This window comes from Netta rufina (assembly GCF_964035555.1).
Source record: "Netta rufina genome assembly, chromosome: 13".
Lineage (NCBI taxonomy): Eukaryota > Metazoa > Chordata > Aves > Anseriformes > Anatidae > Netta > Netta rufina.
This window is the reverse complement of record NC_140136.1, coordinates 12,980,481-13,001,879: the sequence shown is the minus strand read 5'-3', so window position 1 is coordinate 13,001,879 and position 21,399 is coordinate 12,980,481. Positions and strand designations below refer to the sequence as shown.

At 66.3% G+C, this 21,399-nt stretch overlaps 4 protein-coding genes across 4 annotated transcripts; 2 read left to right on the top strand and 2 right to left on the bottom strand.

Moving 5' to 3' along the window:
* Window positions 1-692: 692 nt before the first annotated feature.
* LOC311214292 (chymotrypsinogen B-like) lies at window positions 693-2,369 on the bottom strand (the record flags this gene model as incomplete). Its single annotated transcript, XM_084294803.1, has 7 exons — window positions 693-854; window positions 934-1,067; window positions 1,163-1,343; window positions 1,768-1,846; window positions 1,936-2,015; window positions 2,099-2,202; window positions 2,309-2,369. 7 exons carry the CDS (start codon window positions 2,367-2,369, stop codon window positions 693-695), a joined length of 801 nt encoding a protein of 266 aa, XP_084150929.1.
* Window positions 2,370-3,463: 1,094 nt separating this feature from the next.
* LOC311214057 (chymotrypsinogen 2-like) lies at window positions 3,464-5,131 on the top strand (the record flags this gene model as incomplete). The annotated part of the gene is made up of 7 exons (XM_084294453.1): window positions 3,464-3,515; window positions 3,622-3,725; window positions 3,809-3,888; window positions 3,978-4,056; window positions 4,481-4,661; window positions 4,757-4,890; window positions 4,970-5,131. The coding sequence occupies 7 exons, from the start codon at window positions 3,464-3,466 to the stop codon at window positions 5,129-5,131; spliced, it is 792 nt and encodes a 263-aa protein (XP_084150579.1).
* A 179-nt stretch (window positions 5,132-5,310) lies between these two features.
* Window positions 5,311-8,694, top strand: LDHD (lactate dehydrogenase D). The gene is made up of 11 exons (XM_084294926.1): window positions 5,311-5,638; window positions 5,750-5,862; window positions 5,953-6,094; window positions 6,169-6,310; window positions 6,733-6,892; window positions 6,964-7,163; window positions 7,303-7,431; window positions 7,825-7,952; window positions 8,028-8,118; window positions 8,188-8,299; window positions 8,375-8,694. The coding sequence occupies exons 1-11, from the start codon at window positions 5,576-5,578 to the stop codon at window positions 8,538-8,540; spliced, it is 1,446 nt and encodes a 481-aa protein (XP_084151052.1). The 5' UTR covers window positions 5,311-5,575; the 3' UTR covers window positions 8,541-8,694.
* Window positions 8,695-8,795: 101 nt separating this feature from the next.
* On the bottom strand, window positions 8,796-21,257 carry ZNRF1 (zinc and ring finger 1). Its single transcript, XM_084294928.1, is given in 6 exon segments — window positions 8,796-10,029; window positions 10,184-10,274; window positions 10,347-10,452; window positions 10,810-10,905; window positions 20,161-20,525; window positions 20,527-21,257. Coding segments are annotated over 5 exon segments (795 nt in total). The 5' UTR covers window positions 20,697-21,257; the 3' UTR covers window positions 8,796-10,029; window positions 10,184-10,216.
* Window positions 21,258-21,399: the final 142 nt, after the last annotated feature.

The window sequence follows — 21,399 nt, the reverse complement described above, 5'->3', positions numbered from 1 at the left end:
CCCCCGGCCCTGTTCCTGTGCCCCCCATCCCCATCCCTACTCCCTGTCCCTCCCCCAGGACCCTGCTGTGCACCCACCATGGGCACCCCTCCCTCACCATGGGGCCCCACTGGGACCCAGCCCCATTTCCTGACCGTGGCCCCATCCCCATCCCTGACAGGACCCCAGTGCCGGTCCCGTCCCCACCTTGCTGCAGCAGCCGCGGCGCCCCACGGCCCCCGCCAGCCCCAGCGCCCGCCGCAGGGCCATGGTGGGGACAGGGCCCAGCTGCTCCCAGCCCCTTGGCCTGGCCCCAAGGCCCCGCTGCTCCCTCCCGCGCCACAGGCGTTAAGGTGGCTCCGCACACCGCCGCCTCTGGCAGACACCGGCCCCTCGGCCCCTCGGCTGTCCCACGGCCCCGACACCGGCCCTGCTCCTGGCCTCGGGCACTGGGGAGCCCGTTCCTGTGACCCCATGGCCCCGGGACTGTGTGGGGTTTGGGGGGCACCCACGCGTTGCCCCGCTACCGGGTGCCGGCTCCTGTCCCCAAGGAACCACTTGTGCCCGGCCTCCGCTGAGCGTGGCCGGGTGTCCACGTGCCCAAACAGCCACCCCGGTGTCCCCGCTCGCGGCCCCGTGTCCCCACCCTCCTCCCACTGAGGTTCCCGAGCAAGGAGGCGGCAGGTCAGGGGGACAGAGCTTTATTTCGGGCCTCAGTTGGCCGCCAGCACGGAGTCGATCCAGGCGCGCAGCTCGGTGACGCGGGTGTACACGGTGGGCACGGAGGTGGAGCAGCTGCTGCTGCCCCACGAGACGATGCCCACCAGGGTCCAGGCGCCGTCCTTCTGGCACACCAGCGGGCCCCCGGAGTCGCCCTGCGGGCAGCGGGGTGAGGCTGGGGTCGGAGCAAGGGGCATCGGGGCTGGGGCTGGGGTCGGGGCCGTGGCCACGTACCATGCAGGAAGAGGCTCCGTCAGCGCCGGCGCACACCATCATGTTGTAGATGCGGAACCCCCAGTACTGCTTGCACTGCGCGTTGGTGAGCAGGGGCAGGGCCACTTGCTGCAGCACCGCCGGCGTCGTGTCGGCTGCGAGCGAGCACGGAGGCGTCAGCACCCGCACAGCCCCTGGGGACGGGACGGGGAGGGCAATGGGAACAGGGATGGGGACAGGGACGCGGTACCGGAGGCGTCGGTGAGCCCCCAGCCCGTGGTGACGCAGGTCAGGCCCCCGGGGAAGTCATCGGTGGCCTGGGGCAGGCAGACGGGGGACACGCGGGCGTTCAGCTGCGCCGGGGTGGCCAGCTTGATCAGCGTGATGTCGTTGCGGATGGTCAGCGAGCTGTAGCTGGGGTTGCGGAAGACCTGCAGCAGGCGGCAGCGCTCCCAGTGCCCGCACCCCCGGCTGGGGCAGCGGGCGCTGACGGGGACGGATGGGGACCCCCGGGCACGGGTGCCAGCCCCCGGGACTCAGGGGTGTCGGGGCCGTCCCAGGGGCTGGCGGAGACCCATGCAGCAGGGGGGACTGGTGGGACCTGGGTCAGACACCAGGGGACTGTCCTGGGGCTGCTGGGGGCCAGGGAGCAGGGACTGAGGCCCAGAGCCCATCCCAAGGACCCAAGCCCTGAAGAAAGCAGGAGGAGGGACTCCATGGGGAACCCATCCCTGACACGAGGGGCACCACGCACACCGTGAGGACCTGACCCTGGGGACAAGGGGCCCGTGGTCCCGCAGGGCTCCCGGCGGTGGCCACAGCACCCGCAGGCACCCGGCCCCACGCCGGCCGTACCTTGGCGATGGACAGCCTCTGCACGTCCCCGGACTCGGTCTCCTGGTCGTACTCGCCCAGCACCACGGCGTCAGTGGTCCTGGGCAAGGCAGACGCTGAGCCCCAGGGGTGCGGGCACCCCACGGACCCACGGCCGCCCCCGCCACCCCACGGCCACCCTGCACCTACTTGACGCCGCAGTGGGCAGCGGTGACCACCCACTGCTCGCTGATCAGGGACCCGCCGCAGAAGTGGAAGTTGCCGTAGCGCTGCCGGACAGAGAGCTGCTGTCAGCCCCGCACCACGCGGCCCCAGTCCCGGTCCCGGTCCCGTTCCCGAGGCGGGCACTCACCTGCAGGGACACCTGCCAGGGCCAGGAGCCGGGCACCGCCGGCTCCCCGTTGACGATGCGGTTGTAGCCGCGGATGACGGGTGCGATGGCGGGCACGCCGCAGCCTGCGGGACGGGCGCAGCCGTGGGACAGGGCCCTCGGCCGCTCCGGCCCCGCTCCCCAGACCCAGCCCTAAGCCTCCCCGGCCCGCCCAGCCCCGGCCCCACGCACTTGCCGCGGCGCGGGCAGAGCCCGCCAGGGCCAGGCAGCTCAGCAGCCACAGAAGAGCCATCGTCGATCGCAGGGAACAGGCTGGGCACGGGGCACGGCGCCTCTTATACACCCGCGGTCCCCGTGCTGGCCTTGGGGTGGTGGCCTTCAGCGATAGCGCGGCACATGGCACCATGCCTGGACAGGGTCTGGGAGCATCACACCTGGGGACAGGTAGCCTTGGCCAAAGGACGTTGGATGCTGTTGGTGGGAGATAAGTCCCGGCCCCATAGCACTCTGTGACCCTGTGTGAGGGGCAGGTGATTGCAGCGTGTCTGGGGTGGGCAGAGATCTCCTGGTGTCACCCAGTGCCACCCTGCTCCAGCAGGGCCAGCCAGTGCTGGTGCCCAGCACCAAGCCCAGGTGGGTTTGGAGACCTCCAATGATGGAGACCACAAGGACCCTCTGGGGGACCTGTGCCCATTCTCAGCCCCCCGCACTGCACAGAAACACTTCCCAGCGTGTGGGGGGAACCTCCTGAGCGCCGCATGGTGCCTGCTGCCCCTCACCCCATCCCCAGACACTGCTGAGCAGCACCTGGCTCCATCCCATTGCAGCCACCTGCACGCAGCCATGAACGGGGTCCTCCCCATCTGCTGCACCCCCCCTGAGGGTCCCAGCTCCTGGCCTCCCCTCCCTAATTGCAGGGGTGCTCCAGGCTCTCCAGCACCTCGCACCCCTTCCCTGGGCTCCCCGGGGTGCCCACACCTGTCTTGTCCCAGTGCTGTGCCCAACACCCAGCCAGGGGTGCAGAGGGTCAGGGGAACCCCACCCACCAGCACCCCTCTGCCCGATGCACCCAGGAGGCCCTTCCTGGTCTATGCCTCAAGGGACATCGCTAGCTCATGGTCAACAAGGAGTCCACCACGACTTTGAGCACCGCGAGCAGTTTCAGCAAAGCTGCCTTTCAGCTGGCTGTTCCCAGGACATTTGGGGGCTGTGGTGGCTCCAAGGCCACGTCCCATGTGGCACCCTGGGGTTGGGTGACCCTCACGGTGCCAGTGCGGGCACGGTGCCGCGCTATCGCTGAAGGCCACCACCCCAAGGCCAGCACGGGGACCGCGGGTGTATAAGAGGCGCCGTGCCCCGTGCCCAGCCTGTTCCCTGCGATCGACGATGGCTCTGCTGTGGCTGCTGAGCTGCCTGGCTCTGGCGGGCGCCGCGGCAAGTGCGTGGGGCCGGGGCTGGGCGGGCCGGGGAGGCTTAGGGCTGGGTCTGGGGAGCGGGGCCGGAGCGGCCGAGGGCCCTGTCCCACGGCTGCGCCCGTCCCGCAGGCTGCGGCGTGCCCGCCATCGCACCCGTCATCCGCGGCTACAACCGCATCGTCAACGGGGAGCCGGCGGTGCCCGGCTCCTGGCCCTGGCAGGTGTCCCTGCAGGTGAGTGCCCGCCTCGGGAACGGGACCGGGACCGGGACTGGGGCCGCGTGGTGCGGGGCTGACAGCAGCTCTCTGTCCGGCAGCGCTACGGCAACTTCCACTTCTGCGGCGGGTCCCTGATCAGCGAGCAGTGGGTGGTCACCGCTGCCCACTGCGGCGTCAAGTAGGTGCAGGGTGGCCGTGGGGTGGCGGGGGCGGCCGTGGGTCCGTGGGGTGCCCGCGCCCCTGGGGCTCAGCGTCTGCCTTGCCCAGGACCACTGACGCCGTGGTGCTGGGCGAGTACGACCAGGAGACCGAGTCCGGGGACGTGCAGAGGCTGTCCATCGCCAAGGTACAGCCGGCGTGGGGCCGGGTGCCTGCGGGTGCTGTGGCCACCGCCGGGAGCCCTGCGGGACCACGGGCCCCTTGTCCCCAGGGTCAGGTCCCCACGGCGTGTCTGGTGCCCCTCGTATCAGGGATGGGTTCCCCATGGAGTCCCTCCTCCTGCTCTCTTCAGGCCCTGGGTCCTTGGGGTGGGCTCTGGGCCTCGGTCCCTGCTCCCTGGCCCCCAGCAGCCCCAGGACAGTCCTGTGGGGTCTGACCCAGGTCCCACCAGTCCCCCCTGCTGCATGGGTCCCCGCCAGCCCCTGGGACGGCCCCGACACCCCTGAGTCCTGGGGGCTGGCACCCGTGCCCGGGGGTCCCCGTCCGTCCCCGTGAGCGCCCGCTGCCCCAGCCGGGGGTGTGGGCACTGGGAGCGCTGCCACCTGCTGCAGGTCTTCCGCAACCCCAGTTACAGCTCGCTGACCATCCGCAACGACATCACGCTGATCAAGCTGGCCACCCCGGCGCAGCTGAACGCCCGCGTGTCCCCCGTCTGCCTGCCCCAGGCCACTGATGACTTCCCCGGGGGCCTGACCTGCGTCACCACGGGCTGGGGGCTCACCGACGCCTCTGGTACCGCGTCCCCGTCCCCGTCCCCGTTCCCCTCCCTGTCCCCATTCCCCTCCCATGGGACACGGTGGTGCTGACGCCTCCGTGCTCGCTCACAGCTGACACGACGCCGGCGGTGCTGCAGCAAGTGGCCCTGCCCCTGCTCACCAACGCGCAGTGCAAGCAGTACTGGGGGTTCCGCATCTACAACATGATGGTGTGCGCCGGCGCTGACGGAGCCTCCTCCTGCATGGTACGTGGCCACGGCCCCGACCCCGGCCCCAGCCCCGCTTCCCCTTGCTCCGACCCCAGCCTCACCCCGCTGCCCGCAGGGCGACTCCGGGGGCCCGCTGGTGTGCCAGAAGGACGGCGCCTGGACCCTGGTGGGCATCGTCTCGTGGGGCAGCAGCAGCTGCTCCACCTCCATGCCCGGCGTGTACACCCGCGTCACCGAGCTGCGCGCCTGGATCGACTCTGTGCTGGCGGCCAACTGAGGCCCGAAATAAAGCTCTGTGCTCCCCGACCTGCCGCCTCCTTGCTCGGGAACCTCAGTGGGAGGAGGGTGGGGACACGGGGCCGCGAGCGGGGACACCGGGGTGGCTGTTTGGGCACGTGGACACCCGGCCACGCTCAGCGGAGGCCGGGCACAAGTGGTTCCTTGGGGACAGGAGCCGGCACCCGGTAGCGGGGCAACGCGTGGGTGCCCCCCAAACCCCACACAGTCCTGGGGCCACGGGGTAACAGGAACGGGCTCCCCGGTGCCCGAGGCCAGGAGCAGGGCCGGTGTCGGGGCCGTGGGACAGCCGAGGGGCCGAGAGGCCGGTGTCTGCCAGAGGCGGCGGTGTGCGGAGCCACCTTAACGCCTGTGGCGCGGGAGGGAGCAGCGGGGCCTTGGGGCCAGGCCAAGGGGCCGGGAGCAGCTGGGCCCTGTCCCCACCATGGCCTTGCGGCGGGCGCTGGGGCTGGTGGGGGCCGTGGGGCGCCGCGGCTGCTGCAGCAAGGTGGGGACGGGACCGGCGCTGGGGTCCCCCCAGAGGCAGAGAGAGGGGGGCACAGGGGGTGGGCGCGGGGAACCTGCCCCCCCTGACTGTTCCCCACACTCCCCCGCACAGCGCCCGCTGCCCCCCGGCTTGCTGGAAGCCCTTCGGGATGTGGTCGGCGGCCCCAACGTCTCCACGGCGGCAGCGGTGTGCGAGCAGCATGGGCACGATGAGTCCATGCACAGGTTGGGGAGGGGCACCGGGACCCCCAGTTTGGGGATGGTTCCGGGGGTCTTTTGTGCACAGCGGGGGCAGCGGGGCCGCTCTGTCCCCAGGTGCGCGCCCCCGGATGCCGTGGTGTGGCCCCAGGACGTGGCGCAGGTGCAGGAGCTGGCAGCGCTCTGCCACCGCCACCGCGTCCCCATGGTGCCCTTTGGCACCGGCACCGGGCTCGAGGGCGGCGTCAACGCCGTGCAGGTACGGAGACCCCCGTCCCCATCCCCCTGTGTGCCCCGCGGTGCCCGGTGCGAGCCGAGCCGTGCCCCTGCCAGGGCGGTGTCTGCTTCGACCTGAGCCGCATGGCCACCATCTCGGAGCTGAGCATCGAGGACTTCTCGGTGGCCGTGGAGCCCGGCGTCACCCGCAAGGCCCTCAACAGCCACCTGCGTGGCACCGGGCTCTGGTTCCCTGTCGGTACTGTGGGCGCGGCACCCGCTGCGGGGGTCAAGGGGTGCTGGGAGCACTGGGAGCACTGGGATGGACAGGGGAGCCCATGGGATTGTAGGTCCTGTGGGCACTGGGAGCACTGGGAAGGGATCGGGGTGCCCATGGGACAAGACGTGGGGGTTGGACTGGGTGGCTTAGGGCTGTTCTGGTTACTGGGAGCACTGGGGGTGCTGGGGTGCCCATGAGACTGGGGGTGCTGGGAGCAGCGGGCGTGCCAGTGGGGCTGGGGGTGCTGCAGATGGGTGCGGGCTGGGGGTGCCCAGATCCCAGGGGTGCCATGGGCTGGGGGGTGCCGTTGTCCCCGGGGTCCTGGTGCCACGGGCTGCTGTCACAGCGGGGTCCCCTCTCCCTGTCCCCGTCCCGTTTGCCCTCCTGCTGCCCGTTCCCAGACCCCGGGGCGGACGCCTCGCTGTGCGGCATGGCGGCCACGGGCGCCTCGGGCACCAACGCCGTGCGCTACGGCACCATGCGGCCCAACGTGCTCAACCTGCGCGTGGTGCTGCCCGACGGGAGCCTGCTGCACACCGCCGGCCCCGGGCGCCAGGCCAGGTACCCGGGGGGGGACACAGGGGACAACCAGGCTGGGGTCTCTTGGCACCCGCTCACCCGCCCCCGTGCAGGAAAAGCGCGGCCGGCTACGACCTGACCTCGCTCTTCGTGGGCTCCGAGGGCACCCTGGGCTTCCTGACGCAGGCGACGCTGCGGCTGCACCCGCTGCCTGAGGCCGTGGCTGCTGCTGTCTGCTCCTTCCCCAGCGTGCAGGCGGCCGTGGCCTGCACCGTGCAGGTGCTGCAGGCGGCAGTGCCCGTGGCACGCATCGGTGGGTGCTGCGGGGGGCACGGGGAGGGTGGGATTGGGTAAGGATGGCAACAAGGACAGGATGGAGAGAGGACAGGGACAGGGAGAGGACGGGGATAGGGACAACCCCACGGGTCTCACTGCCTCCTCCTCCCACCCAGAGCTCCTGGATGAGGTGATGGCAGGCGCCTGCAGCCGCTACAGCAGGCTGGAGCTGCCGGAGGCGGCCACGCTGTTCCTGGAGCTGCACGGCTCCCAGCAGGGCCTGGCCGAGCAGCAGCAGCAGGCGGGTAGGGCCGGGGGGGGACCGGGAGGGGGACCAGGACATGGGGACGGGGATGGGGACGGGGCTATGGTGGGGAAATGGGGCTGGGTCCCAATGGGGCCCCACGGTGAGGGAGGGGTGTCCATGGTGGGTGCACAGCAGGGTCCTGGGGGAGGGACAGGGAGCAGGGCTGGGGATGGGGGGCACAGGAACAGGGCTGGGGGTCCCTGGTGAGGATCTGGGGTGAGGGGACATGGGAGGTGGTCAAGGGCTGGTGCTCTGGGACAGGGCTGGGTGCTGGGGCCACACCGGGCTCTGGGGCACCCCAAGCACCCAGACTGGGTCTCGGGGGGAATGGGTACACGTCGGGGGGCTGCTGTGGCTCCAGCCACCCCGGCACCATCTCCCACCACCTCAGAGGAGCTGGTGCGGCTGCACGGCGGCTCCATCCCGGCCTGGGCGCGGGCGCCGGAGGAGCGCGAGCAGCTCTGGTCCGCACGCCACAGCGCCTGGTTCGCCGCCCTGGCCCTGCGGCCTGGCTGCCAGGTGAGGGGCGGCAGCGCCGCGTCCCCCTCCCCGCAGTGTCCCCGCGCACCCCTGCTCACGTCTCCCCATCCCCAGGGCTACTCCACCGACGTCTGCGTGCCCATCTCCCGCCTGCCCGGCGTCGTGGTGGAGACCCAGCGGGACCTGCGGGACGCCGGCCTCACCGGTGAGCGCTGCCTCCCCCTGCACCACCTCCCCGCCCCGCTGCCCCCGCTCAGCCCCGTTGTCCCCGCAGGGCCCATGGTGGGACACGTGGGCGACGGCAACTTCCACTGCATCCTCGTCTTCCACCCCGAGGACCCGGACGAGGCTCGGCGCGTCCACGACTTCGCCGAGCGCCTGGGCAGGTTGGGAGTGCACGGGCGCACGGGCGGCTTTGGGGACCCCCCCGGGACGTCCCCGCTGATGTCCCCGTCCCCCAGGCGGGCGCTGGCGGCGGGTGGCACCTGCACCGGGGAGCACGGCGTGGGGCTGGGCAAGCGGGAGCTGCTGCGGGAGGAGCTGGGCCCCCAGGGGCTGGACACCATGCGCCGCATCAAGGCGGCCCTGGACCCCCACCACCTGATGAACCCCGGCAAGGTGCTGTGAGCGCCCACCACCCCACCCCACCCCACCCCGAGGAAGCACGCCGCACCCCTGGCTTTTTGGGGACTTGTGGGGAGGGGGCTCCGGCACCCCCCCGCGAACCCCCGCTTCTCCAAGAAGGCCAGTGAAATAAAATAACAGTGAATATTTTATTGAACATTGTTTTAATACCATATCAAAACACCTTGACTAATGAAGGAAGCTCCCCCCAAGCTCTTGAACTCGTTTCCCCCTCCCCGATTTTTTTTTTGTGTGTGGTTTTTTTTTTTTTTTGGATTTTTTTTTAATATATAAATACAGAAACGTTTCCCGCGGGGGCACGGCCACCGGCAGGGGAGGTCTCACCAACGAAAACATGCCCGCCGCGCCGGGAGGGGACGGGGACGGGGGGCACGGCCGTCACACGGGGGGGGTCCGTCACCCACCGGAGGGGAGCGCGCGGCGGCGGGGCCGAGGGCGTCCGGGCGAGACGCTCACGCTTTGGGGGGTCCAACAGGAGGCCTCCCAAATCCCCTCCCCAAAAGGATTCGGCTGGAAGGCGACGGGAAGAAAAGGGTGGGGGGGGTTAAATTTGGCAACGGCGGGGGGGGGGGCGGCGGGGATGCTGCGGCTGTCCAGTCTCTGAGTGGTTATAGCTGAGTTAAAGAGTGACCAGTCTGTAAACATCACCGGGGCAGGGAAGCTCAAATCGAAGAACACGCCAGTCAACACGAAGCTTCATTTAATTATTATTTTTTTTTTTGTTGCTGTTTTGTCGGTTTTCTCTGTTTTTGTTTTTTTTTTTCCTTTTTTTTTTTTTTTTGTTTTTTTGTTTTTCTCATTGTAAACACTTGAAAGACACAACCCCCCCCCCTGCGCCGTGGCGGGGGGAGAGCGGTGGCCCCGCTCCCGGCGTGGGGCAGAGTCCCCGCCACGCGCTGCCGGGGCCGGGGTGGAGATCTCCAAAAGGGAGAGAGGAGAAAATTCCCCTTTTAGTCAGTGCAAAAAAACCGAGCAGAGCCCCCGGGGCGCCAGGCGAGTCCGGGTGGGAGGTGGGGGGGTTGCCGGTGAGAGGTGCCGCGTGCTCCGTTTGGCCGGCTGTCCCCCGGCGGCGTCTCCGGTCGTTTCGGGGAGAAAAAGGCCAAACATCATGGCAGGGTTTGGGCTGAGGGCGTTCGGGAGCGTCCCCGTGGCCTCCCGTGGTGGCAGATCCCTCCTCGTGGCCAGCGGCTGCGGAGGGGAGAGCGGGTCGCTCCGCTTTTCTCACACTGTCTCTCCTCCTGGATGGTTCTTATTCTTTTTTTTTTTTTTAAATCTTTTAAATTAAAAAAAAAGACAAATAAAAATAATAAAATAAAATTAAAAAAAAAATAATCGCTGTTGTCCCAAGTGGATTCAAGTTTCTGGGTTTTAATTTTTAAATCTTCTCGAGGAATTGAACGTCAGCCCAAAACTCCAGGCGGGGCGGGTGGTGGGACAGGGAGAGGAGGTACAGCAGGTATAGCAAGGTGCCCTGCGAACAGAGACGACGACGCGTGAGCACGGTGGGTGCAGGAGCCACACGTCCCCCTCCCCAACCCTCCTGCCCGCCCCCCCCACAATTTTGGAACCATCCAAGAGGGCTTAAGAGGAAAACAGCCCCGTTCTCCACCCCGCTGCGGGCTCACCTTAAAGAGAAGTCAGCAAGCACGCCCGGCGGGTCAATCAGAAGGATGCTCTGGGCACGATCTGTTCACTTCAAACCATGAATCTATACAGCTGGGGAGAGGAGAGCGTGTCACCACCAGGCTGCCACCCCCCCGGCACCCCCCTGCCGTCCCCTCGCCGTACCTTTTGTGATAAATGCAGAGGCAGGGCAGCCTGGCTATCGTGTCCCCCTGCAGCAGCTCCTCCAGGCAGATCACGCACTCGCCGGCGTCCTTGGTCAGCACGTCATCTGGGAGGAGAGGGCAGCGGTGAGACCGTGTCCCCCTGCTCGGGCCGTGGGGGGTTCGTCCCACACGGGTTTCCCACCGAGCTGGGTTTTGCCGGCGCTCCAAAAAACCACCACCGTGAGCCCTGCCCTTGTGGGGCAGGATATAAGCATGGGACGGGTCCCTCCAGCACGGCATGGCACGGTGAGCAACATGGGGACAGGGACACGTTACAAAAGGTCCCCAGGGGAAAGCAGCAAGGACAAGGCAGGGACGGTGAGCCACAGACAGCAGCTGGAGCGCAGCCCTCTTGGCAAGCCCGCAGCCCCAGCGTGCCCGAGTGTCCCTCTCGCCCGCCCGGAGCGTCCCCGCGCCCTTACCGTTGTAGGAGAGGCGAGGTTTGCTCAGACACATGATAAAGTGCATTTCCATCTCGTCAGAAGCCACGGATTTGGAGCAAATGGGGCACTTGAAACCTGGAGGGAGAGCAGAGAGAAGAGCCCTCAGCGAGGGGAGGAGGAGGAGGAGGAGGAGCAGAGCCCACCCTGCATCCCGGGGAGCCCCCCGGGGGTACCCCGCGCCCTCACCCGCCGCCTGCATGGTGGCACCTGCCCCACGCCGTGCCCGCTGGCCCTGCGCTCATCCTGCGTGGTGGCCGCCCGCAGTGGCAGCGTGGGGACAGCCGCCCGAGCCGGGGTGCCCGGTGGCGCAGAGGGCGCAGGGCGCGAGCCAAGGTGGAGCACACGTGGCCACCAGCTGCTCCCCGGCTTTAAAGGGCGAGGAGCAGCCCCGGGCACGCAGCACCGAGGGGCTGGTCTGTGACTTGGGGACACGTCCCCCTGCCACCGCCCCGGGAGGAGGTTGTGGCCGTGCCACGTCCCAAAAGTCCCCAGTGACACCCCGGGCTCAGCCAGACCCCCCGGGTTCTGGGTTCAGCCCATCCCGCTGGCTCCACGGCACGGCGCATCCCCTCTCCCCGTCCATCTCTAATCTTGCCTCAGTGCTTTTGTCTCATTTCTGGCCACAGACAGCAATTAAGGGACCATCTGGAAGCGCATTGAGGAGGTTTTGCCTCCTTCCAGCCCCTCGGAGGCATCTCCTAACCAGGGGAGCCAGCCCAGCATCCCCCCAGCGCTCCACCTCGCAGCGTGTGAGCAAAAACAGCACCTCCAGCGAGCAAAACCCCAACCCAGACACAGGTCATAGGCTCGGGACGGTGCCCGGGGCTCCCTGCCCTCCTGCAGCCCGGCTCCGTGCCCCAACAGAGCTCCAACAGAGGCCGTGAAGAGGCAGAGGCCACCGCCGCGGGTCTGCACCAGAGCAATTCCCTGCCTGCAGAGAGGGAGCGGGTAATTTAAGGACCCGTCTTCTAAAAGCAGATCAGGTTTGACTGCAGTGCTGCTTAAGAGCTCGCTTCATAGATATGCAAAGCCTGTTCAGGGAAGAAAAGGAGCGTACACAAATTATCTGAGGATGAATCAGGGTTCTTGTTTGCCACCAAGTGGATGTGGCAGGGGGATTTGGGGGGTTCTTGGAAAGCCTCGGACAGAGCCGCTGACCCTCTTCCCCTCAAGGGGGGAAATTCCTCAGGAAATCTCAGCAAGGACGAGTGCTGCGGGTGGCTGGGAGCAGAAGGGACACTTGGGGACCCTGCTCACCCCTCCAGCCCCACACCGTGCCTTGCCCCAGCCGAAGGGACAGAGCCGGGAGGCACAGGGTCGATGTGCCGTCCCGTTGCCAACCTAAAATTGCTCCTGACCAATTTATACCTCGTGGCAGCAGGGCCCGCTTGCTTAAATAGCCTTTTTTTCCCCTCCCAAGTGTTTACCCTGCCTGTGTATTTATAGAGAGGGCTCGGATAGCCTCCCAGCCTGCCTCCCCCCGGGGACACGCTCCCCGTCCCCGCCTGAACCGAGCCCGCAGCACCACGGGCACCCAGCCCAGCCCCAGGGACCCGCTTCCAGCAGCGACATCCCCAGGTTTTTGTGACCAGCAGCTCCTTGCTGACCCGCAGCGAGCTGCTGGGAAGGGCCCACGTCTCCGCAAGACCTCATTTCCTCCAGCACTGTCGGTGCCAAAGCCCCGGTCCCCCCCCTTTTTTCTGTGCCAAGGCGCTATTTTAAACGGCTGCCCCAGATCTGCTGGCACCCAGCAGGGCCCTACGAGACATTCGAGCTGGGCAAAGGGAGCTGGGGAAGGACAGGGACCCCCGCCACCGCGTCCCCAAAGCAAGGACACGGGGAGGATGCCCAAATGTGGGGTGTGAACCCCGAGAAGGGGCCCTGATGCACGTGAGCGGCGCGATGCCGAGCGGGGCTGGGGCTCGGCCAAGCGCAGGCTTTCCAGGCTCAGCCTTTCACGAGGTGGAGGCAGGGGGAGGAATAATAATAATTTCTTTAAAAAAAAAAGATGAAAATGCAACTGCACAAATGGGCCTGTCTGGGCCGGAGCGAGGAGCCAGCGCGGAGAGGCTGCGCCCCAGCTGTCGGCACAAATTCCCCGCGTTGCGAGAGCAGCTGCCGGGGGGCAGGGGCGATGCTCCCGGGGGTCCCCACGGACCCATCAATCCCACCAGGAGCCAGGGGACAGCCGGCCCCAGACGTGGGCGAGGGGTGCCCCGAGGGGCCGCTGCCCACACCCTGCCACGGTGGTTTCCAGGTCCCCGAAATCCCCGTTAATCGATCCTGCCTGCGCGAGCGACGCAGGAGATTACGTTTTGACAGCTGCTCATGGAAAATTCAGCTCCCTCCCTCCCTCCTCCTCCTCCTCCAGCCCTTTCCGTCCTCCTCCCACACACCTAAAAAAAAAAAAAAAAAAAAAAAAAAAAAAGAGAGGGGAAGGGCTCAGCTATTCCTCCTCTCCTGGCCTCCCGTGCCCACGGGGAGGTCCAGGACCCTTTGTGCCTCCCTGGGTGCTGCGGGATGGGCGCAGCCCCCAGCTCTCAGCACCCATCCTGGCCCGAGCTGCCCGCTGCTCTGCTGGAGCCCCCGGGGGCAGGTGGGGTTTGAGGACGAGGTTATCTTGCAGCCTTTGAGAAAGCCAAGGGCTTTCCAGGGTTGTGAAACACGCCGCGAGGTGACCTCATCTCTCCGACGGCTCGGTCTAGAAACCGTGAGCAAGCAGCGCTCGCGCTCTCCGGGGGCTGGTGCCCTCTGAGTATTTTTAGGCAGGTTACACGGTTAATTTTAGAGAGCCTGGCAGAGCAGAGCTGGGAACCTCTGAAGCCTCCAGCAGATCCTAAAAGAGCTGAAAACACCCCGCGGTTAACCCTGACGGTGCCAAAAGCACCACCGGGCCATCGCAGGGCTTTGGGAGGGTAAAGGCAGTTTCCAACCCATCCGTAACCACAACCACGGCCGTACCCCACCAGGAATTGCTCCCGATGCTGCTGTAGGAAATCCCTGCCTCCCCGGCTGCCTCCAGCCTCGTGGGACATCACACTGAGCTCCGCCACCCCATGGAGCACCCCGAGTTCAGGGGTAAGCCCCAGGCTGCCGGCTGGAGGTTTGGAAACCTTGGCCACGTCTCCTGCTCTCATCCTGTGCTCCTGGCCGAGGGAGATGCCTTGTGTCAGGTGAAGACGTGGCCAAGCAGGAGAGAAGTGCAGGAAACACCGGGGTGTCCAGCCACGCAGCCGAAGCAGAGCCCTGGTGCCTCCTCCTGCCTCCTCGCACCCACATCCTCGTGCAAACAGCTGCTACAGCCCACGCATCCCCCCCTTGCCAGCCCCTTTTAGGGCTGCAGCCACCATTTCTGGATCAAAGTACAGGTATTTTATCCTTCCTGCAGCCCCGGCTGTGCCGCAGGATCAGTCCCTCCAGCCCGGGATGCTCGCCCTGCCTCCAGCTAGTCCTGCTTTACCGCAGAAAACACCCCCAGCTGCAGGGAATGAGCTTCCTAAGGAATAGCGTGTAGCCCAAAGCTAATTTTAGCATCCCAGAGAACAGCAAAGCGAAGCAGAGGAGTCCTGCGTCCACGGGGCTGGCCTGAGCGCTCTGATTTTTTTCCGCTGGGATATTTCACGTGGGAAGGAGGTGGCCTGGCCACCTGCCCTGCACGAGATGCTGTGAAATGCCCGAGCCTGGCTCAGCCCCGCTCCCAGAGCCCTGGTGCTGGTGCGTGGCACGGCATGGGGACCGTGCTCGGCGATGGGAACGGGGATGGGGACAAAGCTCCGCTCCCTGCAAGGTCCTCAGCCCCATCCTGCACACCCCCAGCTTGCCCCAAACCTATCCCGGCCCCACAGCCACTCCTTCTCCCTCCAGATAAGAATTTGGGGCAGCTGGATAAGGACAGGCCCTCGTCCTCCCCGGCTACAGCTGTCGTGGCCTCTGAGGGATGGGCCGAAACGGGGGCCTGGTGCCACCACGGCGCTCCGATGAAACGCAGCTCTACACGCAGTGGGGCTCCCGAGGAATTACTACAGCTACAGGAGAAGCTGCGGGTTTTCCCTCACCAGCGAGGCAGACTTCTCTAAATAAAACCCTAAAAACACAAACATGAAACCCTGCAGGCTCGGAGGGGCACCAGCCGTGGCGCGATGGGCATGGCGGGCAGGTCGGCGCAGCTCGGAGGCGCCAGCAGAAGCCCCTACAAAGCCTCTGCTGCTGCTTTCCTCTTGCGTTGCAAGCAGCTGGCCTCTAAAAATACCCGCCGTTGTCACGCCGTCCTTCCTGCCAGGGCCAGGAAACAGCTCGGAGCTGCTTTCGGTTCAATTCTCTGTCCCTGCCACTGCGCGTACCCCGGCGCAGCCCCATTTCCACGCCCAGCGGGCACCGGTCCCCCCGGAGCCATGGCTGGTGTCACCTCAACGAGCAGCGAGCCCAGGGGGCTTGGGGGCAAGCACAGCCCTCGGAAACTTCTGCTGCCGTCGCTAAAGCTGGTGACAGGGTCGATGTTTCCAACAATCCCCTACAAAGCACCCCAAAATGGGTGCGCAGAGCACGTGGCCTGGCTCCTGTGCAGCTGGTGATGCCCACAGGGGTGCAAGCCGAGCAGAGAGGCAGAATTTCCCCAGCTAACGCTGCCCATACAGCACAACCCTGAGGCTGTCCCGATGGCAGCTGGCATCGCTGAGCTCTACAGGGCAGGAGGGGAAGGAAAGGAGAGCCAGATCCACGGCCCAGCCACGCTGCAGCCTGTCCGGCACGGCACTGGAGAGAGAAATGCTCCTTATAGCAATAACCCTCAGACCAGCGAAGGATTTTACCCAAAACCCAGGGGGGTAAGCAGCCCTCGCCCCCTGCAGCAGGTGCTCCCCTCCCTGCAGGGCAGGAAGCCCGCCTGGCTGGGCTCTGCCCACGGAAACGCCGCGGGGCGGCACGAGAAGGGGCCCCAGGCGAGCGGCTTCCTGCAGCTGCGCCTCCCCGGCCTGCTCCAAGCTCCCCCGGAGCCGAGCACAGTTTTCAGCAGGCACGTTGAAAACTGGGATAAAACTGGGAAAACCGGCAGAAAGCCAGGTCACGGGGATTCAAACCCAGGTTTTCGGCACAGCTGGGGTTCGGGCGCACCAGCAGCAGGGGATGAGACGCGCCTCGCGGTCACCCGCCGGCCTGCTGTGGTGCCACGGCATCAGGGGAAAAAACACACATTTTTTTGCCCCCAAAGCGGGTTTTTCTCCCTCCCTGCGCTCCTTTCACAATTAATTGTCACCGTTTAATAGCATCTTCCCATGATTCCCCGAGCTCCCCTGGCCGGCTGCCAGCCCTGGTCCTGCTCCTCCACCAAAGATGTCCGCGGCTCATCGATCCTCCGGCCAGCGCCGCCGAGGGAGAGGAGCCCTGAGAGCACGTTAATAACTACCAGAAAAACCTTCACGCTTATTCCAGGCACTGGAACAACCATCTCAGCAAAACAAACCGGCGTGGGATAAGCCGACGATCCTGGCTAGGAAGTGGGTCAGCCCCGGGAGCACCGCGCACACAGCTCCCTGCTCGCATTTACACGCGGGTTTAGAGCGGAGCGAGCCCAGCCAAGCTCGTTAGCAGGCCTGGTAATTAGTGCCCAGTGCCCAGGTGAGGCAGCCAAGGGATTCCTGCAGGGTGCAGGAGTGGTAAAGGCAGGGAAAGCCTCTGCTTGCTCTCGCTGCGGGGCCAGGAGATAATGCACCACACCGACACACTGAACTTCATCTGCGGGCTGCTGGCGCACATTAAAGCCGTGTTTTGGTGGTATTTGGTGCTCCTGCCTTCCAGAGGAGCTGCTGCCTTGTCCCTGGGCCTCTCCTGCTCAATGTTGCTGCCTGGGGAGCTGTCGGGACTGCGCCGCTCCCCCAGCACCAAACCAACACCAAAAGTTGGGGCGAGTGCCTCCTGCAGAAGCTCCCCCTGGCGAAACGAGATTTCCCAGGGCAGGTTTCTGTAGGGCTGGGAGCGCCCTGCCCCTGCAGAGGGAGGATGCTTCATGTGCCATGTCCACGTCTCGAAGAGGTGGTGTAGGGAAACCCACAGCCAAACGTGGAGTCCCTCCAGCAGCTCGCTAGAGCAAATCCATCCTCTTTTAGGGTAGGGAGAGCTCCGTGCTCGTGCAAGGCCGTGCTGCAGGCATGCCCCTTGCCAGCTGGCTGGGCATTCATCCATCTTCAGCTCGTCCCTCGGTGAGCGAGCCCTGACCCAGGGCTGGATGATGTTTCCAGCTCCTTTCCCTCTCCGACCTGCCCGGAGGATCAGCGGGGCCGGACATCCCCCTGCTCCACTCGGTGGCAGGCAGTTTGGCAGAGGAGGCCTCCCAGCTTTGCTGCTTCTATCCCAGACAGCTCGTTTTGCCAGGAGGCTGCGATATTCCTGACGGCAGCGCGCAGAAGGATGAGCTTCCCCGGGCTAAACTGGCTGACGGGGAGATGTGGATTTACAGAGCTTTAAACACTCCAGGGCTTTGGGCGACGAGGGGGATTTCCCGAGAAACTTTAAGCTACTTACAGCCTCTGCCAAGTCCTCAAGATCCCCCGATGGAGACAAACAACACGAGCAGCGCCAAGAGAACCGCGCAGACCTGGAGGTGCGCGGCGTTAAGCCACGAGTCTCCTTTTTCCGTGTTTTTCCTCCCGGCCTTGGCGTTGTGAGGTCTGGTGACGGGGCAGGGCGCTCACACGCGGCGAGCAAAACTCCAGAATTGCCCAAGCTGCTTCGTCACCTCCCAGCAGCGCCAGGCACGAGGCGGGTCTCCGAAACCCGGGGCAGGCACGGAAATCCCAGAGCGGTTTCAGGTGCAGCGGGCACGCCTGGGAAAAGCCCCAGCAGGAAACGGGATCCGCTTCATCGGGAGAGGGAACGCGTGCTGCTGAGAGCCAGCCCACAACGAGCCTTCCCCACGTGCCGAGACGGGTTCGTAGCCCTGCTCCTTCACTCCTCGCAGCCTCCCCGTTAACCTCCTAGGCTAAGAGGAGGAACGCAGGAGTTTAGTAAGGCCTGACAAGTTTTCCGACCGGTTTTTAAGCATCCTGTCACTGTTAATTCACGACGGGGAAGCAACACCATCAGGAGAGGCTTTGGAGGGTCCGAGGGGCTCTCGCTGCCGCCTGGGCACGCTTCGGCGCTGCTCAAACGCTCTCGGAGGGCCCCGAAGGAGGCACTGGAAGAACCCAGTCCTTGTGGCACTTCCCATGGCCCGTGCTGCGATCCTCCAGGCCGGACAGCACCGCGCTGATTCACATCAGCACCCGGGGAAAGCTCGCTCCGTTCCACAGCCGGTTGGTTTTTACGAACAGGTTTTTGCCTCTCGGCGCTGTAGTTTGGGAATAGTTGTTTAAAAATCAGCCGTAGCCTGCCAGTGATCATCTCTGTGTTAGCTACAGGGTGGTCCTGCGGAGAATCCCCCCAGGGAGCAGTGCCAGTCCTGCCCAAACCCCACTAGGGACCCCCTCTCCTCTCCAGCCCACTTGGGGGCAGGAGACAAGGAGAGGTGGTCCCGCTCCAGCTGGGAAGAGCAGCCCTCGGGGAACAAACCCAAGCTGGATGTAGGAAACGGGGCCCCACGAGGCTCGTTCTGCACTTTGTTCTCGTCCACTGGTTCGGTTTCCAGCCTTCCTGAGAGCGAGGCATTGTCCCGAGGCGCGTTATGAAATTCCCAGACCGCGTCATGCTCCAGAAGGGAGCGGAGGGGCCGGGTGGGAGAGGAATCCCAGCCTGTTCCAGGAAACGCACGGAGACATCCCCGAAATGCCTTCCCCCTAGCCAGGAGGGGAAGGGAGGACCTCCCACCTCGCTCCCCGTACCCAGCCGAAAGTGGGTCAGTGACACAGCCCCGCTCACACGCCGAGCTCCCCGGGCACCGGGACACCCGCCAGGGGTTTTTTTTGGGGGGGACACAGCCTTGCCCCCTCCCCTCGGCCCCACACGTTTCCTGTAGGAGCGCCCCGGCCCCGTTAAAGAGGCAGGCAGTTCCTCCTCGGCTTCCTCCCCGGCATCGCCACGGTGCCAGCTGGAACGGGAACACCCGCTCCGGCCTCTCCCCGGAGAAACAAAGGAGAAAAAAAATCCCACATCTCGCTCTCGAGCCCTTTTCCCTGGTACCTGAGGCAGGAGAACTGCCTGACACCCCACACACACCTCCGAAAGCAGCACGAGGAACTCAAAGCGACCCTCAAAAGCCAGAGCTCGGGCTACAGCACCCCGACACCATCCTCGGGCACCTTCCCCCTGTTCTCCCCGAGCCCCACGAGGATGACACGTCCCCAAAATAACACCTCCCGGGGGGAAAACCTCCTCCTCCCACCGCCCCTGCCTGCCTTGACCTTGACACAACCACTGCACGGGCACCCATCCCCAGCCCATGCTGGAAAGGGGGCAAATTATTTAGGATAAGAGCAGACAAAGCGGGGGGCTGCCCACCCTCCTCCCAAATAATGGGGGTGGCCGGGCCCAACCTGGGGTGATGAGGAGGGAAGGGGCTGGGGAAAGGGGGGTGAAGCAAGGGGAAGGATCTGGAGGTGGTCATGAGCAAGGCAAGCCAGGACAATGAGTATGAAGGGGTTAGAAAAAGGGGATGAAATGAGGGGAAGGCTCTGGGGGCAGCTGTGCCCAACACAACCTAGGATGGTGAGCAGGGAAAGGGATGGAAAAAAGGGGGATGAAGCAAGGGGAATGGCCTGGGGGTGGCTGTGCCCAATGCAACCCAGGATGATGAGCAGGGATGGGGCTGGAAAAAGGGAAGTGAAGTGAGGGGAAGGATCTGGGGGTGGCCATGCCCAACACAACCCAGAGTGGTGAGTGGGGAAGGGGATGGGAAAGGGGGATGGAGTGAGGAGAGGGTTCAGGGGTGGCCTTGCCCAACATGGCCTAGGACAATGAGTGGAGAAGGGGCTGGAAAAGGGGGGATGGAGTGAGGAGAGGGTCTGGGGGTGGCCATGCCCAACGCAACCCAGGGTGATGAGTGGGGAAGGGGATGGAAAAAGGGGGATGGAGTGAGGGGAAAGGTCTGGGGGTGGCTGTGCCCAATGCAACCCAGAGTGATGAGCAGGGAAAGGGCTGGAAGAAGGGAGGTGAAGCGAGGAGAAGGACTTGGGGTGGCCATGCCCAACACAACCCAGGACGACAAGCAGGGAAGAAGCCGAAAAAAGCAGAGACAAAGCACAGCAAACAGCTTGGGGACGACCATACCCAACGCATCCCACCCAGCAGCGGGACGAGGAGCGGGGAGAGCACCGGAGAAGGCAGCAAGAGGCGAAGCCAAGCCTTGGGCTCACCCAAACCCAAGGCAGGGAGCAGGGGCAGGGTGCTGGGGGTGCCACTCACCGCTGTGCGCTCCGAACCAGCGCGGGGCGATGTGCAGGGGCAGCGCGTCGGCCAGCGAGGCCCGGGCACCCAGGTAGAGCATCCCGTCCCTATGGCGACCGCCTCCCGTCTCCTGGTAACCGTTGCCATGGGCGTACGTGGAGTCGGTCCCCGGTCCCCCTCCACCACCACCACCACCACCTCCACCACCTCCACCTCCACCTCCACCACCGATGCCCGGGGCTCTCTCGGCCTCCCCCGCCGCCGCCCGGCCGTACAGCCCGAAGGGGACGGCTCCGCCGCCCGCCGGCTCCATCACGCCCATCCCGGCCACCGAGCTGACCGAGCGGCTGCGCAGCCCCATGGCACCTCCGCCGCCCCCCCCCCCCTCCTCCTCCTCCTCCTCCTCCTCCTCCTCCTCCTCCCACCCCCGGCCGGTAATGGCCGAACGGGGGCGGCCCCCCCCCGCCTCCCGGCGGCGGCACGGCGCTGTCATCCGCCGCCACCCCGGGGAAGGGACCCCGCGAGCGGGCCGCCGTGCTCTGCTTGCCCCCCATGGGCACACCGCCGGGACCGGCAACGGGAACGGGGGCCGGAGGGAAGCCCAGAGCCGGCCCCCGGTGCTGGCGGTGGCGGCGGGGAGGAGGAGGAGGAGGCGGAAGGAAGGCGGCGGGGAAGGGAGGGGAGGGGATGGGGTGGGGGAGGCTTCAGGGGGGTTGAAGGGGGTTTAAAGGGGGTGGAGGTGGGGGGGGGGGGGGGGGAAAAAGCGGCTACGGCCGCCGGCCCGCCCCCGCCCCGGCCATCCCGGGAGCCCCGCGAGGAGGCACGGGGGGGGGGGGCACCGGGAGGGAAAGGGAGGACCGGGAGGGGATGGGGAGGGGATGGGATGGGATGGGATGGATGGGGGAGGAAGGGGGGGGGGGGCTGCGGGGCCGGGCCGGGGCTCCCCGACCGCCTGGCTCCTGCCTGGGGGGGCCCGCGGGCGGCGATCAGCTGCGGCCCATAGGGGCGGCCGGGCCCCGCTCCGCGGCTCCGCGCTCCGCCGGGCCCGGCCCCGCCACCGCCGCCGCCGCCGCCGCCGCCGCCGCCACCGGCTGGGTGCTGGGTGCTGGGCGCCGCGGCGGAGACAATAGAGGCCGGCAGCACGCATGCTCCCGCCCCCGGCCCCCCCCGGCCCCGCCGCCCTTAACCCCTGCGCTGCTGCCCGGGGACGAGGCACCGGTACCGGGGCCGCCCCCGAGCCCACCGGGGCTCCGCCGT

Bases quoted from the DNA above. Each gene is read 5' to 3' on its own strand.
- LDHD (XM_084294926.1), top strand. From the start codon at position 5,576: ATGGCCTTGCGGCGGGCGCTGGGGCTGGTGGGGGCCGTGGGGCGCCGC. The intron at 5,639-5,749 runs GTGGGGACGGGA...TCCCCCGCACAG, and splicing joins GCCGCGGCTGCTGCAGCAAG to CGCCCGCTGCCCCCCGGCTT. The intron at 8,119-8,187 runs GTGAGCGCTGCC...TTGTCCCCGCAG, and splicing joins GCGGGACGCCGGCCTCACCG to GGCCCATGGTGGGACACGTG.